The sequence below is a fragment of the Nelusetta ayraudi genome, unplaced genomic scaffold, assembly GCF_046127955.1.
Source record: "Nelusetta ayraudi isolate G7.1 ecotype Tasmania unplaced genomic scaffold, CSIRO-AGI_Nayr_v1 ptg000042l, whole genome shotgun sequence".
In the NCBI taxonomy this organism is placed as follows: Eukaryota; Metazoa; Chordata; class Actinopteri; order Tetraodontiformes; family Monacanthidae; genus Nelusetta; species Nelusetta ayraudi.
Genome location: NW_027466092.1, coordinates 21,351,991 through 21,367,401, shown reverse-complemented (window position 1 = coordinate 21,367,401; position 15,411 = coordinate 21,351,991). Strand labels below are relative to the sequence as shown.

The following is a 15,411-nucleotide window of genomic DNA, read 5'->3' as shown; positions in this document are numbered from 1 at the left end:
GTTTTTTTTGTCTTTATTTTCTGTGAAGGAGGCTTTTTTTTTGCAAATGAGGTGATTTTTATTGGAGGGATTTGATCCAGGCGAGAGTAAAAAAAAGAAAAAAGGAGGGGGTATAAAAAGCGACAGTAAAATGGACAAATCTACAGGTCCAAATTACAGATTATACTTAAAGCAGGTGAATTGAGGAGATAACTGCTCCAACATTGGCCCCTGACATTTATCTTACCCCACCACCACCACCACCACCACCACAGTGGCTCCGGATCCCTTATAACTGCCTGAGGCACTGCTCCTCGACAAAACAGGGATATTTGGAGGGCGTCGGAGCAAAGAGAAGATAATGTAGTCAGGAGGGAGAAGCCACGACTCCCAACAATGACTAAGTGGCCTCCAGTGACACGCGGAACGACAGATTCCTGTTCAAAGGTCCCGGCTGCTTTATTTGTTTGCGCTAATAAGCAGGACGGAGCGTCTTGTCTTTCTTTCCCTTCATGTCATATTTTACACCTTTCCTCAATTAAAACTTCTCCACAGAAGCTTCATTTTCTGGTCCCAGCAGTGATTTTACTGATTTCCTTCTCACTCCCATCTTCAGGGATATGGAAAGTTGCGTCGAGAGAGTTGTTTGTGTGAAAAAAACGAACACTCAGCCTCAGCCAAGGGAAATAAAGCATCTCAACTGGGACGGAGGTTAAGAGTCGGGTGATCAGTCACCTGTATGTGGCGAATGGTGAAGACAACCGGGTCGGACAGGTAGACTTTGTTGGCATCCTTGTTGATGGCGGCCGTGATGACGGGAGAGTTGACGATGACGGAGTAGTTGGTGGCCATGGCCTCGCTGCCCGGCTTCATGCTGGCGTTCTCCGTGGAGAGGTAGACCCCGATGTGTTTGTAGAGGACGAAGGCTATCCGGATCTCACCTGCAGGGCGGCAGCGGAGGGAAAGACTTTCAGACATTCTAGTTTTTTAAACCCAGGGGCTCTCAAACTTTTCCACGCCATGGTCCTCTCGACAGCACTAGCTTCTGGCTGTGAATCCCCTTCGCAAACCGACAGTCAATTCTTCAAAATATAAGACACATCAACTTTTAGAATCTTTTTTTCTGATTTTTATTTGCAATTCAATAATTGTTACTTTTTTACGATAGGAATACTGCCAACTAACATGTTGATAATTTTTTTTTTATGCATGGCTATAAAGCCATACTTAAGGTATGATAAAGGTATTTTCTTTCTTTAGTTGGGGGACCGCTGGCTTACGTGTGTCCGAGCCCCGTTGCCTTCGCGGATCCACTCCAGAGTCGAAGAATGTTATTTTGACATAAATTCTTTGTTCCACAGTTTAACGGTTCACACAGGTTGGCTAAAACAGGACGGGACACAGTAAGAAACCGTGTGTCTCCACTGCTTCCTTGCTCGTGGCTCAAATATCCATGCACCTGCGTGCGAGGCTGCTGGCTCTCTTAAAGCCGCAGTGCTGCCGGCGTTGAATTTAAACGGTCCATTGCAGCCTAAATAATGAACAAATAACCATATTCAACTGAAAGTAATCTGAAAAAAGGGCTGTTAGTTCAATATGTAAATTTCAGTTCCAAGCACAAAATATATTTGAATAACATAATGAAAAAATTTGAAAATTGGCAGACTTATCATTGCCTTTTACAATATGAATGATTTGTCTCTTTTGCTGAATGCATGTGGTACAGGTTGTTGGGCTGGTGACACTTTAATCAATCACCTTCTGTATGCTGATGACCTAGTCATTTTTAGTCCTTACAGTGCTGGTCTCCAACAGCTGCTGAAAGTCTGTTCTCATTATGGGCATGATTTTGATATAAAGTTTAATGCTAAAAAGAGTAAGACTATGATGGTTAGAACCAGGGAGGACAGACAGGCCAAAGCGTATTGCACACCATTGTATACTGCTCAGCTGTGGTGTCAGTATAGACAGGGGAGTATTAGAAAACTTACAGTGGCATACAATGATGGCATGAGGCTCTTGCTGAGAGTTCCTAGAAGCTGCAGTACAAGCCATATGTTTCTTAGTGTTGGGGTACCTGCTTGCCCTGCTGTGTTACGCAACCTGATGTATAATTGTAGGGTGTCTGAGTCACAAAACAATGATGTTCTGGTGAACCCTGTACGCAGTTCTGTAAGATTTTTTTCCAAGCTGTGGAGTCACTGGCGAACATGTCTGTATGTTAGGCACTGAACATGGTGAATTTTTTTTTATTTTTTTATTTATTTGTTTATTTTTATTTTTATTTTTTTCTCTATGTCTTCCCTTTTTTAACTAAATGGATCTCTAGGGTCTGAAATAAATAAATGTATACATACATATATATATATGTATATATATATATATATATATATATATGTATATATATATATATATATATATATATATATATATATATATATATATATATATATATATATATATATATATATATATATATATATATACACACACATACATATACATACATATATTATGATTAAACAATAATTACATTATATTTTATTATAGTATTTCAATATTATAATATTCATTCATCTTCCATACCCGCTTCTTCCTGAGCTCAGGGTCACGGGGGTCTGCTGGAGCCTATCCCAGCTGTCTTAGGGCGAAGGCAGGGTGACACCCTGGACAAGTCGCCAGTACATCGCAGGGCCACATAGACACAGACAACCATTCACACTCACATGCACACCTATGGACAATTCAGAATGTTCAGTTGACCTCACATGCATGTTTTTAGAGTGTGGGAGGAAGCCGGAGAACCCGGAGAGAACCCACGCAGACACAGGGAGAACATGCAAACTCCACACAGAAAAGTCCCAGGCTCGGAATCAAACCCACGACCTTCTTGCTGTGAGGCAGCAGCGCTAACCACTGCGCCACCGTGTCACCATCAATATTAAAAATATCATATTCAATTCTGTTATTTATCTATTCATTTGCATTGTTTTCCTCATCTTCTCTCCAGTTGTCTGCGGCCCCCCCAGCTTTGAAAACCACTGTTTCACCTCATATCCAACCTATGACATGGAATCTGGCTGCACAAGCGACTTGGAGTGAGACGGTCTGCTGGTTGGCTATGTCAGAGCTGTCGAGTCAAAACCAAAGCACGCTGCGGTTGCACAACTCGGTGCCGTGGTCGCTGTCCGAGCGATCCCTACCTTGCAAAAGTTGGGAGAACTCCACTCTGGTCAACATCTGACACTGATGAGGCACTGAACCTCCGAACAAAACCGGTTTCCGAAAGTAACGAATGGCAGGCTTCAGACGTGGGGAAACTGCGGCCAGCAAATGAGCTGTATCAATTCAAATTACGGAACTGCGATGATGGAGGTAAATTAAATTCAGCAAATGCATCATCAGTGTCTTTTCCACAGGGCGGCGCATGCATGAATGCCAAAACCCATGCTGAGAATACCATTAGATCACAATTTTATCCCCGTTACTGGGAAACAAATCCAAAACATCGGACATCACTGGCACAGTCACAGCCCACTACCCGATAGATTGACAGTAACCTTTTCTTCTTTTCTCTCCCTATTCCCATTTGTGCAATCAAGTGGCCTGGAATCCATTTTCCTGCCTGTGATACAGTTTAAAACCACGGTGGCGGCAGCGAGGAAACGCAGTGATGAAAAACCAAGAGACAGAACACTGGAAATAATTACACCGAGCGGATGCTCCGTTTGCCCAAGAATCAGAAACTGCATATAGTGGGTCTGTCAGATGGGGGGAGGTCACGTGTGAAGGTTGCCAAAGTGCTTCCATATGGGGGAGAGCGGATGGAAGGGCGCCATCGTTGGCCAGAAAGCAGTTCTTTTAAATTCAGAATCCATACGACGTGGCTGCCGCGGCGAGATGGCGTTAATAATTCTCTCCTCTCCTCTTCCCTCTCACACACGTCTCTTTTCCCCCCTCCCACCGTCTCAGCCTCCAGCTCTCATGTGGAGGAGAGTTGCCCCCCCCGCGGCGACCGGGATCACTCATTCAGATGAAAAGAAAACAATTTCAGGTGCCACAGGATCGGATGGCGGCGCCACCCCGCTGCAGCGAGGCACTGGGCTGGACACGCACTCGGCCCCCCCTGCAGAGAGCCTTTGGCTTATTTGCATGATGAGCTTGACAGATAAAAAAAAAATCTCAAGAGGGTGGGGAGAGGAAAGGACTCTGTGTTGTGTCTAACAGCCTCATTTACAATTTAGAGGCAGAGCCGGAGTGGAAGTCGTTCTGCAGCTGTGGCTCTATTTGAAGAGCGGAAGAGCGTCCCGGTGCTTTTAAACGCAGGCCAACAAAGGGACCGAGAGGAAAACAGAAAGTTATTCACAGGCGTCAGAGGCCCAAACTGCTGTGGCTCCTCCACAACGTCACATCTGCATGCAGAAGGGTTAGAAGTCACGGGAGGGCTTTTTCAGATTTATTTCAGCTGATCAAATGAGCCCCCGAAATTAAAAAAGCCAACACAAGTCCATCTGCTGTTGTCATGCTGCGGTTTTGTTGCTCAGGTTTCAACCACAAAGCCTGAAACATCCTGAAAGGGGCCGTGAGAGTGTAATGACTCAGAGTGGGCGGTGCTCACCGTTCCTGCCATGCTGCTTCAGGGTGTTGGCCGACAGGTGAATGGAGTTCCCCTGCCCTCCAGTTTGGGGGAACCTCAGATCTGCTAAGTTCCCGTCCGTGCTCATCCTGGCAACCTCCAGCTCTGTAGAGGCAAAGGCAGAAAGAGAAAAGTAGAGCAGGACAGTCATTGCCAATGAGTGGATAAAACAGTCCTTAAGTAGAAAAAACAATAAATCCTTATTTAAGATCCGCAACGTGTTATTTAAAGCAACACTGTGTCATTCTTCTCACTTTAAAATAATAGTTTTGAGCTTGCATGTACAATCCCCTGCCTTGTATAAGGCAGAATGGCACTTCTGCTATTGACAAAGCAAGTCAGGCTGCAGGATATGGGATGGTACAAGTTGGGTTGCCTGCCCAGCGACCTCTCGCTGGAATAGCCCTGTACAATTATCTTGCTCTGCTTCTTATTTTTCACTCCTCATGCTATTTGGCACCCCTGCCATTACAAACAAACAGTGACCTGGGCAGCCAGAGTTTCCATAGTTAAGAGGCCATTTGGGACGCTATGTCAGTATCAAGAGTGTCATCCTCCCAGTCGGAGTCAATTAATTAAAAAATATATTTTAGACTTAGACTTCAAATTCAAATTAAAATTAAAAAAAAAAGTGCATTGTGTTGCTTTAAGATTTTTTACTTGGGCCAGGTTCTAGATAATAATAATAATGATAATAATAATAATAATAATAATAATAATAATAATAATAATAATAATAATAACATTCAGAGACCTGGCAGTGCTGTAAACATCTGTTTTGACAGTTTGAAGAAGCGATGTATCAGTTTAGAACAACTTAGCATGAAGCTAAGTCACAGGGGAAGAAATATGGTCTGGTTCTGTAGGATGACAACATGATCTGCTGTGTTAATTAGCCTCAGTGCAACCAGCATGCTACACAAGATACATGCTAAATTACAGCCATTGACATTTCCTGTTTTTAATGAAATAATCTTCCAGTGGCTGAAGCAGCAAAAATATAAAATGCCAGTGTCTGTCAGTACGGGCAATTAAATCTAATGGATAATATAAGCTTTATTGACTGTAAAAAAGTAAAATAAAATAAAAATAAATAAAAAAGAACGTTGATTTGAGTGTCACGAGCCGTAAACATCAAAATATTTTTGTCGCACCGACCCTCACAGCTAATCACATATTTGTCACACAACCCGGCAACCTTCCCTCATGAAATCCTTGTTCTCTCTTTCAATTCTGTTTGGCCTCTTTGGCCGTACGATTGCTTTAGTTCTTCTTTAGATGTGATGTCGATAAAAAGCGGCGGCGGCCTCAGAAGTAAAAATCTCACTTTGCTCGCTTTGGATCGTGCGTAGCTGTTCAACTAAACAAGCACAAGAACTCATCACAGACCATCTGCACTTGACCTCCACATGACTTTTTTTTTTCTCCCCGTTACTGCAATTTCTTAGAAGGGCCACGGCACCAAGAAGCCACAAGTAAACTTCAAACGCGTCTTCAATCACTCAAGTGATTCAAAAAGCCATTCGCAAACGCTTTTATTAATCAATGCATCTCTGGCGGGCACTAAACGTGCCACATCCTCTCTTGATTAAATGCGCCTTTGAAGGATGGCCTCCCTCTCAGTGCTGCCTGCCGCCTCACTGCGGGCCTCTTAATCAAGCACTCAGGTGACAATGCGTCGTCTTAAACCATGGAGAAACAAAAGGCGTCTTTTCCTGTTTGTGCCTTCATTTTCAATGACACCCCCCCCGACTCCTTCGCGCAAGCTCTGGAGAAGTGCAGCAGGAGGTACAGACCGGTCGGGGAAGAGACGCTGGCATCAGATGCAGCTCGACGACTGTTGTGTCTGAAGCAAACGCTCCTCATTTATGGTTCAAAGGCTCTGGCGTCATGTGACATGCGGAAAATAAGCATCTGATGGAAGCCTGGTCAAGATAAAGACGTTAGAAAGCTCATTAATCAAAAGTTGCTATGGTGAGATACAATGCCGTTTAATAAAGAAGTCAAGTGCGCTCTCAGACGAAGCGCAGGGAACCTGAAGGGAGCCGAGAGCTGAGTCACCGTTATTGAATGATTTTATCGCTGCAACACAGCAAACGCCGGGTAATTAACACGTATATCTTGACAACAGTGTTCATGAAAAGGAAGCCATGGTGGGCAGCAAAAAAGTTAACATTGCGCAAATGCTTAGTAATATTCCTTGAATTTCATTTTTGTATATTCTGGTGGCAGCACAAAGGATTGTGGGTCTTTTCTTTCCCTCGATCCTCAAATCACTTGGCAAACTAACAAAGTGATCAACTTGTTGAGAGTCATATGTTTGCTGCCAGGACGGAACATGGAGGTAGAGTTGCAATGAATCCCATTCATCAGAGTACCTTTCCACTTGCTTTCATGCTTAGTGACTCTTTTTGGATCTGACCTGAACAGAGGCTTTGTCATTTGCCAGGAACGCCTGTGGTACAAGTGGCTTTTCTCAAGATGGCTGCGAGACCAAAGTCTCTTGAAACAGACTTTAAAAAACATGTTTTTATATGCAGTTTTATCTGAGCAGCTGTACCAGATTTGCTCAATTCTTTTCTTAGTTTAAGGACTATGGTTATGGTTTATGATGGCCTGTTTATTTCTAGGGGGCGCCACCACTGTCAGTCAGCCAACAGAAGTTTTTGATGATTTGCTTCTCAAAAGCAACTTTCAAAGAGATTTTTTTGCCACATGTCTGTGTTAAAATACCTCCATACCCTAACGGAAGGCATTCTTTTTTTTTTTTTGTTAATTGAAGTGAAGGCTTGAAAGTCAAAAACTGCTCCAGAAAAATGTTCTAAGCCCTGAGATGACATTGGGATGACGGGCTGACGGCCTGACAGATGGCCGCCGGTGACGCCCCCTGTCTTTGATAAAGGTGAGCGGCCGGCGGGGTGAAAATCCCTGGAAAAGTAGCAGCTTCTAATCCCCTCGTAGCTGCTGTCACAACAAAGTGTGCATACTTTCTACTTTATCAACTTTCAGGTTGCCGAGGTCCAGGGGCCTCAGCGATGAGCTCCTATTCAAGTGGACTAAGACAATAACCCCCAGTTGGCTCGCCATTCCACAGATTCCAAAGCCCGCTTTCGGAATAAAGGAGAGCATTTTGCTCCCGCCTCCGTTCCTTTTTTTGCTACATGCGGCTGTGTGAAAGCGCTTACGGTGGGCTTTGAGGAATTTCTTTGATGCCATAGCAGTTGTCCGAACCCGGGGGGCTACACCTTCAATACGTCCTAATCGGCAGAAATCTGCTCAAAAGATTATCGCGAGGGGAATTCAGAGAGACGGAGGGAGAAAGGGAGAGAGAGGAAGAGGCTCTGGCACACTCATGCACGCATGCTGATGTGTAAACACAGACTCAGACACAATGGGCGAGGAAATATCCTTCGTCTTTGAGGGCCAAGAAAATAGATCTCATTATCAGCTTCAGCAGCCAGAGGAGGGAGGAGAAGAAAAAAAGATGCAAGGAAGCCATCTCAGTGCCACAGGATTTACTTTCCAGCCGGAGTAAAACAACCCTGGCGGTGGGGGGGGACTGGCAGGTGTGTAGCCCGCGAGCTACAGTGCACCTGCACGTGCAGCGACGACGGTTGTGACACAAAAACTCTTCACACTTGGGGTGTAAATCAGTGTGAAGGATCAATAATTAGCCGCTGCAGTGATTACCGGGGTTTAAGTGCCCCCCGCAAACACAGAGATAAGGCCCGGGAAAACATGTCAATGGCACATAATTAAGCAGCTGACTGCTACTTGCCATAAAAACCCTCGGCTGGCTCCAACTACCCCTCCCCTCCCTCCTCTCCCCCACTGCAAAACCAACCCCACAATCTCAGTAATACCCAGATGAATTGTGTGCCAGATACAATAAAATCCTTTCTTAATTCTCCTTACGCTTGCTTCACTTTAAAGTTGGCAGATCTATCTATCTATCTATCTATCTATCTATCTATCTATCTATCTATCTATCTATCTATATATATATATATATATATATATATGTATATATATATATACACATACACATATATTATTTAGGTTGCCATGGCCAACCTATACTAATTAAAAAAAAAAAAAAAAAAACACATGCTGACGAGCCTCCCTATGCCAAAACATCTTGAATCTCATTGTTTGCATTCCGCCATCTGCTGTCAATCGATCTTCTGGTTAAAGGTGGAAAAAAGAAAAAAATCGGATCATCCCTGCCCCGCTAAATAATGGGCACTGATCCACGATCAGACTGACTGCCGCTTAATTTGGGCTGATAATCAGCATCATCGCACCAGATAAAAGGTGACTAACAGCCGGCGGCTGTCAGCCGACCAACCTCACCGCCCACCCCCCCCCACCCCCTACAAGGGAAGAAGCCGCATTAATCCAGTGACCCGTCAATACGGCCGTGCTCCAGATCGATAATGGTGCACTGAACTTTGTGAAAAAATAAACCAAAAAACATAAACAACAAAAAAAAAAACAACACCTCTTCTTCAACTGGCAGGAGAAACTGAAACTGAGACTGTTCCAAAGGACACACACACACACACACATGGTGCTGCAGCGTGTCTCTATCTGATCATCAGATTATCACATCAGTATTTTTTGGGATTCATTTCTTTTTTTTTGGTGAATAAAAATAAACAACGTATCATTTTAGGAACGCGTTGATTGTTTTTGTCACAGTAGCCACATTTGGTACTACTCAGACAGAATCATGGGAATCATCTGAAGTGGATTCAAAACAGTGGAACTAATTCGAACAGGACTCTGAAAGGTCCCGTATCAGGACACACTCAAAATAATGCCGGTGTTTTCTGACAATCCTCATCTTTTCTTCTGCATCTCAGAGGTCATCTTTCTTGTTTTACTTCCTACACTTCTATAAAAGTGTGCAGTGGGGGCACTGATACCCCGCAAACACCTACTGGGGGACAGTGACATCACCCCCAACCAGGTGCTGGTCCATCAGCTCAGATTCAGTTCAACAGTTTCAGCAGGGAGCAAAAAACTCAGGGAGATTTTCACCTGAAGCTGCTGTATTCTGGAGATCTGGATAGTGTTTAGGTCTGTGAGTAGTGAACAGCCAAATACAATAAAAAATAAAATCCAAACATGGGAACATTCATTCTTCCAAACATTGTGGCGGCACTCACGGATGTTGTCGGTGTTCTCCTGCACGATGTCAGTCTTCAGCAGGTTGTCCGCCAGCACGAAGGCGCCCTGCTCCACCGTGTCCAGCAGCGTGGTGGCGGCCCTCAGCTGCTCAGCCGTGCTCAGCTCCTTCCATGCCGCCTGCGCCTGCGGCTGCAGCAGGTTGTTGACCGTTGCCACCATGGCCTGCAGAGTCCACAGCAAAGGGTCAACGAGGCTAGAGGAGGGAGGCTGACACCAGAGACTCGACGCAGTTCTCGGCCCCCAGGGGGACAACACGAGGGTTCGGGGACAGGCGATACCAGATGGGGATGGAGATGAAGTGACAGGCGTGTTTTGTTTCTTCTTAAAGAACTCAAGTGTGCGAGTGATTTCAATCAAACGCATTTGCAGCTGTGGTCAACATGCGGCGGCGGCAGCAGCAGCAGCGATAAATGTGAAACAACCCCCCGAAGAAGCTGTTAGGTGGCTTTGGTACCTTTTATCTTAGTTCTGATCTGACTTAACCATGTAAACACATCAGAGCTGCTGCCTTCAAAAGCAGAGGCCAATTTGTACATGGCTGGAGGCTGGAGCCTTTAATTGGAGTGATTTATGCTCTCCCATCCACACAATCCCAATACACAAAAGCACAACCAGCACTACAAAAAGACACTGCGCCACCCCCCGGCTCCCTCCCCATCCAACTCCCTCTCGACGATCATTGCCCCGCCCTCCGAACACGCCGCGTCCCTGTGACCGCTGGCCTGCTGGCAGCAAGGGCCCAACCCAAAGATTTTCCTTTTCTTCGCGATCGGATTGAAAAATTAAGGGCCATTAAAGATTCAAAAAATGCCAATGGCAAGCGTTGTAAATGGAATGGTAATTGCTCGAGTAAAGCGCCGGCACTGCGGCGCTGAAGTGAGCCGGACCGCCAGCGGGAAAAAAAAAATAGAAGCAAGAAAAAAAAAAAAAAAAAAAAACTTGGTTGCCGAGGAGCTGTAGCGGACACACGTTCTGAGAATTAGCCTCTGAAATCCTGCACGCTGCAACGGAAATAACCATCTGGTGGTGGGAGGGGGGGTATGAGGGGTATGTATGGTGGGGAATCTGTGGGGTGGGCCGGGGGGTGGGGGGGTCTGATGCTAATTCAGGCGTGTCTCTTGAAGCTAATTCACGCTCGTGATCTTGAAGATGCATTTCCAAGATGTGTGTTTAAAGAAATACATAAATATATGAGGAGGGAGGGAGGAGGAGGTGGGGGAGGGGGCGACAAGCCTCCCTCTGAAGTCCCCTCAGATCACCACCACCTCCCTCTTGGATCAACGGATTAGCAAGCGGCGTTAAGAGTTGGAGCATGACTCCACAACAGCAGGGGGGTGGAGGGGACGCAGCCAAAGGCGCCAGGAGAAATCATGTGCTCCGATGTATCAAAAGAGTCCCAAGTTGAAAAAGAAAAAAAGGGGGCTTTTGGAATCATGAAAAGGCCTCGGTGTAATCCCGGCAAATCTCCCCGTCTAATTGCCCCCTGATATTAAGTTGTGCATCTTGTTTTCAAAGGTCGAGTCGGCAGGAGAACACAACTTTCTCCGCAGATAATGGAGCGCTGCTCATGCAAACACACACACACACACACACACACACATATATGTATATGTATATGTACAGTATATGTGTAGCTGGCAGTACAAAGACACACATGGCAAAAGGCTGATGCAAGAGTGAACACCGGCGGCTGTGCGGGCAGTGCGCAAGCGTGCACGCACGAGCGTTCGATGGTTTTTTGATGCAATTATTCATTATCTGCAGCCGATCTCCAATCACAGCTCCTGACATTCAGCTGGAGCCAGAGGTTGATTCTCGCTCAATTAAAGCGCCTCTTTTTCTTCTCGCGCTGACATTTTGCTTTCCCTTTGTCCGCCGCTTGCATCTATTTTTTTCCTTCCCACTTGTGAAAGCGGTAAAGTGGTGATGGTTCAAAGGAAAGATTGACGGACCCACGGGGGAAGGCTGTGCTTTTTCTTTTTCTTTCCCCTATTTTTTTTGTTATGCCGGAGATGCGGGGAACAATAAACAGGGCCTCCCCCGTGCACGCCGGATGGGTCAGAAACTTGATGAGTTGCGAATATTCAATGGCTGCTTAGCAAACAAGAGTAAATAAAAAAACAAGGGCAGGCGGCGTGTAACAAATATTAATATTGGAATAAAGGCCGGTTTTCCCTGCAGCTCGGGACCGTGCGGGACCAACGAAGGCGAAGCAATAAAGCCGAGCCTAGTTCAATCAGACACGCCATAGATTATCCAATCACTGTGATGCAAATGATTCATCGTCGACATTAACATGCAACTTGCACGCTTAATTTTGGTTTCCCCCGGTGCCGGTGAGGGAAAATAAATCAAGATGTGGTTGGAGTGCCGGCTCACTTCACAGACGAGCTGAATAACCAAACTACAGAAGTGACTCAAGGCTCAATTCAAATTTTGGAACACTTTTACCATCCAATATTAAGCTAAGACAAGCAATTCATGTATGCATGTTCCTGCATGTTTGACCATCATCCTTCTTCAGCTAAGAGAGGAAAAAGAAAAATCTTGGTGCACATTTATAAAATTCCAACAACCAAATGCTATTGAGCCTCACGTCTTTTTCTTAAATCACATTATTCATCCCCATTAAAATGAATAGGACGAAAAGTCCCTTTAGGGTGAAGGCAGATATCTTCTCACTTTTCTTTTTTTTTTAATGGGAACTAACCATATGGGCTCATGCAGACTCCCGCAACCCTGAGTGCAGGACGAAGCGGGTATTGAAAATGGATGGATGGAACTAATGATCATGTTACTATTTGCTCACTTCTTCCTACCTGGACACTGGATGAGTCAACGATGTAAATACAATGCATAGATGTCCCCGTACTTCCTGTTTCTACCCATCACCCCGTCGCTAATCTTTTGACTCCGGCCTGTAGTGCACTTAGCGGGACATTTCTCTTGCAAGAGAAGCTAGTCAAGGAGAGAAAAAAAAAAACCCATCCAGTGTGAAGATTGTTTCCCAGTTCAGGCGAGCAACAGGCCCGGTGAGGGAGGAGGGTTCGAGGTGGGACGGGGGCACTGCTTCCCAGCTGCGCAGCAAAGTCGAGTCGAGGGGACGTGACGGCAGCTCGCTGCTATTTTACTGCTATTAGCTCGCTGCCACTCTATCTGTCACACCGAGTGACTCACTCTGCTGCTTTCCTTTGGCTGCTCTGTCGACTGAAGGGCCAGGAATGGTGGGTTGGGGTAGGGAAGGGCAGTGATATCTGGGGCTGCTGTACAGGAACGTGTCCTCATTAAGTGGAATTGGCGCTGGAATGTCTTGGCGTGCAACACCGATGATGAGGAGGAGCGGGTGTGAAGAAGCTGCTGCAAGTACGTCGGTTCCATCCTGCAAGAGGGGAAGCCGGCCAGAGGTGGAAACCAGGGTGCGTTTGGCAGGAGGCCAAGACAACGCATGGCATCTGTGTGTGTGTGTGTGTGTGTGTGTGTGTGTGTGTGAGTATCTGTGCGTTGATTGATGAAATGAACTCTGGGTCTGGGAAATTGATTCTGGCTCGGGCTGCTCTTTCTCTCCCTCTCCTCCTCCTCCTCCTCCTCCTCCATCCTGTTTCACCGCCGCCACCCGCGTGCCTCCCTCCTCGTCTCCTCTCATCGCAGCTGAAGGTTGGACATGAAAAACCGTGCACACGTGTGTGTTTCACGAGGAAGGGGCAACATAAATAAGGCGGGCGGGCTTGTCCTCTGCTATCTCGGCACTGGTTACATCATCCTCTTGTTTGTTGTTTTTTTTTTCTTCCTCATTCACCTTTAAAATTGTCTGCAACTTTCCTGCTGCGGCCCTGCTCTTCAGATATCGCACCTCGGTATTAAAAACAAAACAAAACAAACAAACAATAACTAAATACTTCTTGTGGTATTGCAATAGAGATAAACTAGATCGACATCGTCTGTGGTTTCCGAAGAGCTCATGTGACTCAGTGTGAGGCCGTCAGGCTCCTGGCGAGCACACGATGGCCAGAGAGCTTTAGCACCAACTAATCAATTGTCTGGTGGAATAATTAGCCGGGCAGCGGAACAAAACATCGGCTCCGGAGTTGAATGACACACCAAACATGGACTAAATGTCGCACTGACGGGTTCGCCCTCAAAGTCGTCGACAGTTAAACTCGCACATCTTAAAGTCAGGACAAGGGCAAATAATATTTGCCTCGGATTAAATTTTATTGGTTCACTCTTGAAGTTGGCGCTGGACAGGCCATTTGGTCATTGTGTCACACTTGCGTTGGGTTTACCTTCCGGCTTATTTGTGAATGGTGGATGTGGCAGCTGCTACATTTGACTCAGAGTGTGTGGCCATCTCCCCCTTACTCCCTCCCCAGAAGACCAAGTCTCAACTTCAGTCTCCTCATCCATCAGGTACCAGGGGAGCGGTGGCGTCCCGATCAATGGTCTGTTGGATGGCTCCCCAGTGTTTGCCTCTCTGGCCTTGGCTGAAGCAAGATTAGTTTGTTGCCTTGCGATTCGGTCTTCCAAGTCACATGGCTCTTTGGGAACCGGGACCTGGAATACAGCGAGCAATTCAAGTCACATCTCGGGTTTCGAGAGTGTTCCGAGCCTTTACCATCGCTTCAGGTTTGCCTGTGCACCACTTGAGGAAAAATCTTTAAAAATGGAAAGAAAGTATGAAAGAAATCGGATGAATCCAGCAGTTTCCTTTAGTTTGCTTCCTGCCAAGCGATCGGGTCTGTGGCTGATTCGAGGCGGAACTCTGCTGCTCTGAGTGCTCTCAGATAAGAAGCTCTGTGTTTAGAAGCATGTGGCTATCTTCATCTTTCAACAAATTGACTACCAGGGAAATGTTATCCTCTTGTCAAACACCCCCGCTCCCCCGCGAACGAGGAGCCTCCATCCATTTCGGCTGCTATGAGGTCACCTGAAAAGTCGTCCTCGCCTGCAAAAGGGGTCGTTTTAACGAGGGGTCAGAACTCAACATCCTCCCTGCAGGCGGCAGACCCGTGCTTGCTCGGCTGCAGCAAAAGGCGCGCGGCGTTGTTGTGATCTTCCATTCCTGGGGAAAATTATCTGGAAACCCCACATCTTTACCTTGGTTTCCCATCCAAACAAGCGTGGGCAGAGCAGGTGACAGTGGGGCGGGAGAGGGCTAGCGTGTTTCACAAAGGAAGAAGAAAAAAACAAAAAAAGCAGACGGACATAATCATGGTAATTGGACGAGCATAATGTCGCCCCTTTAACAAAAGCCACTGCAGCAACAACTATTTTTATCATGTCTGTTTGAAAATCAAAGGGCACAGCAGAGGAACATTCCTGCAGGGGAAATGTTGAACATTGGGAGTTGATCATTAGAGGCTTTGTAGCTCTGTCAAGGCCAAATCCTGCCGGCTGGGATTAAACTGGCTCCGACATGTGGCAGAGTAACAGTGTTTATGAGAGGCCGAGAGAGATCCAGGAGTCACTGCCATACATATATTTATTTTTTATTTTTTTGTCCTTGTGTTCGCACGCGATCACAAGAACAAAGCTCTCTGTGCGAGGCATCCCCCTGCGACGCAAACAAGATAGCGGCTGCAGTCGCACAGGAAGTCTCATTTACC

The 15,411-nt window shown here is 46.0% G+C and overlaps 1 protein-coding gene across 6 annotated transcripts in view; it reads right to left on the bottom strand.

Moving 5' to 3' along the window:
- The window catches only part of LOC142894212 (adhesion G protein-coupled receptor L3), a 172,285-nt gene that overhangs the window by 39,346 nt on the left and 117,528 nt on the right, over window positions 1-15,411 (bottom strand). For all 6 annotated transcript variants that reach the window (XM_076035476.1, XM_076035478.1, XM_076035480.1 and 3 more), the window contains 3 exons: window positions 9,787-9,970; window positions 4,598-4,720; window positions 715-920 (listed from right to left, as the gene is read on the bottom strand). In XM_076035476.1, the coding sequence (XP_075891591.1) occupies window positions 715-920; window positions 4,598-4,720; window positions 9,787-9,970 (513 nt within the window). The remainder of the gene's footprint in view (window positions 1-714; window positions 921-4,597; window positions 4,721-9,786; window positions 9,971-15,411) is intronic.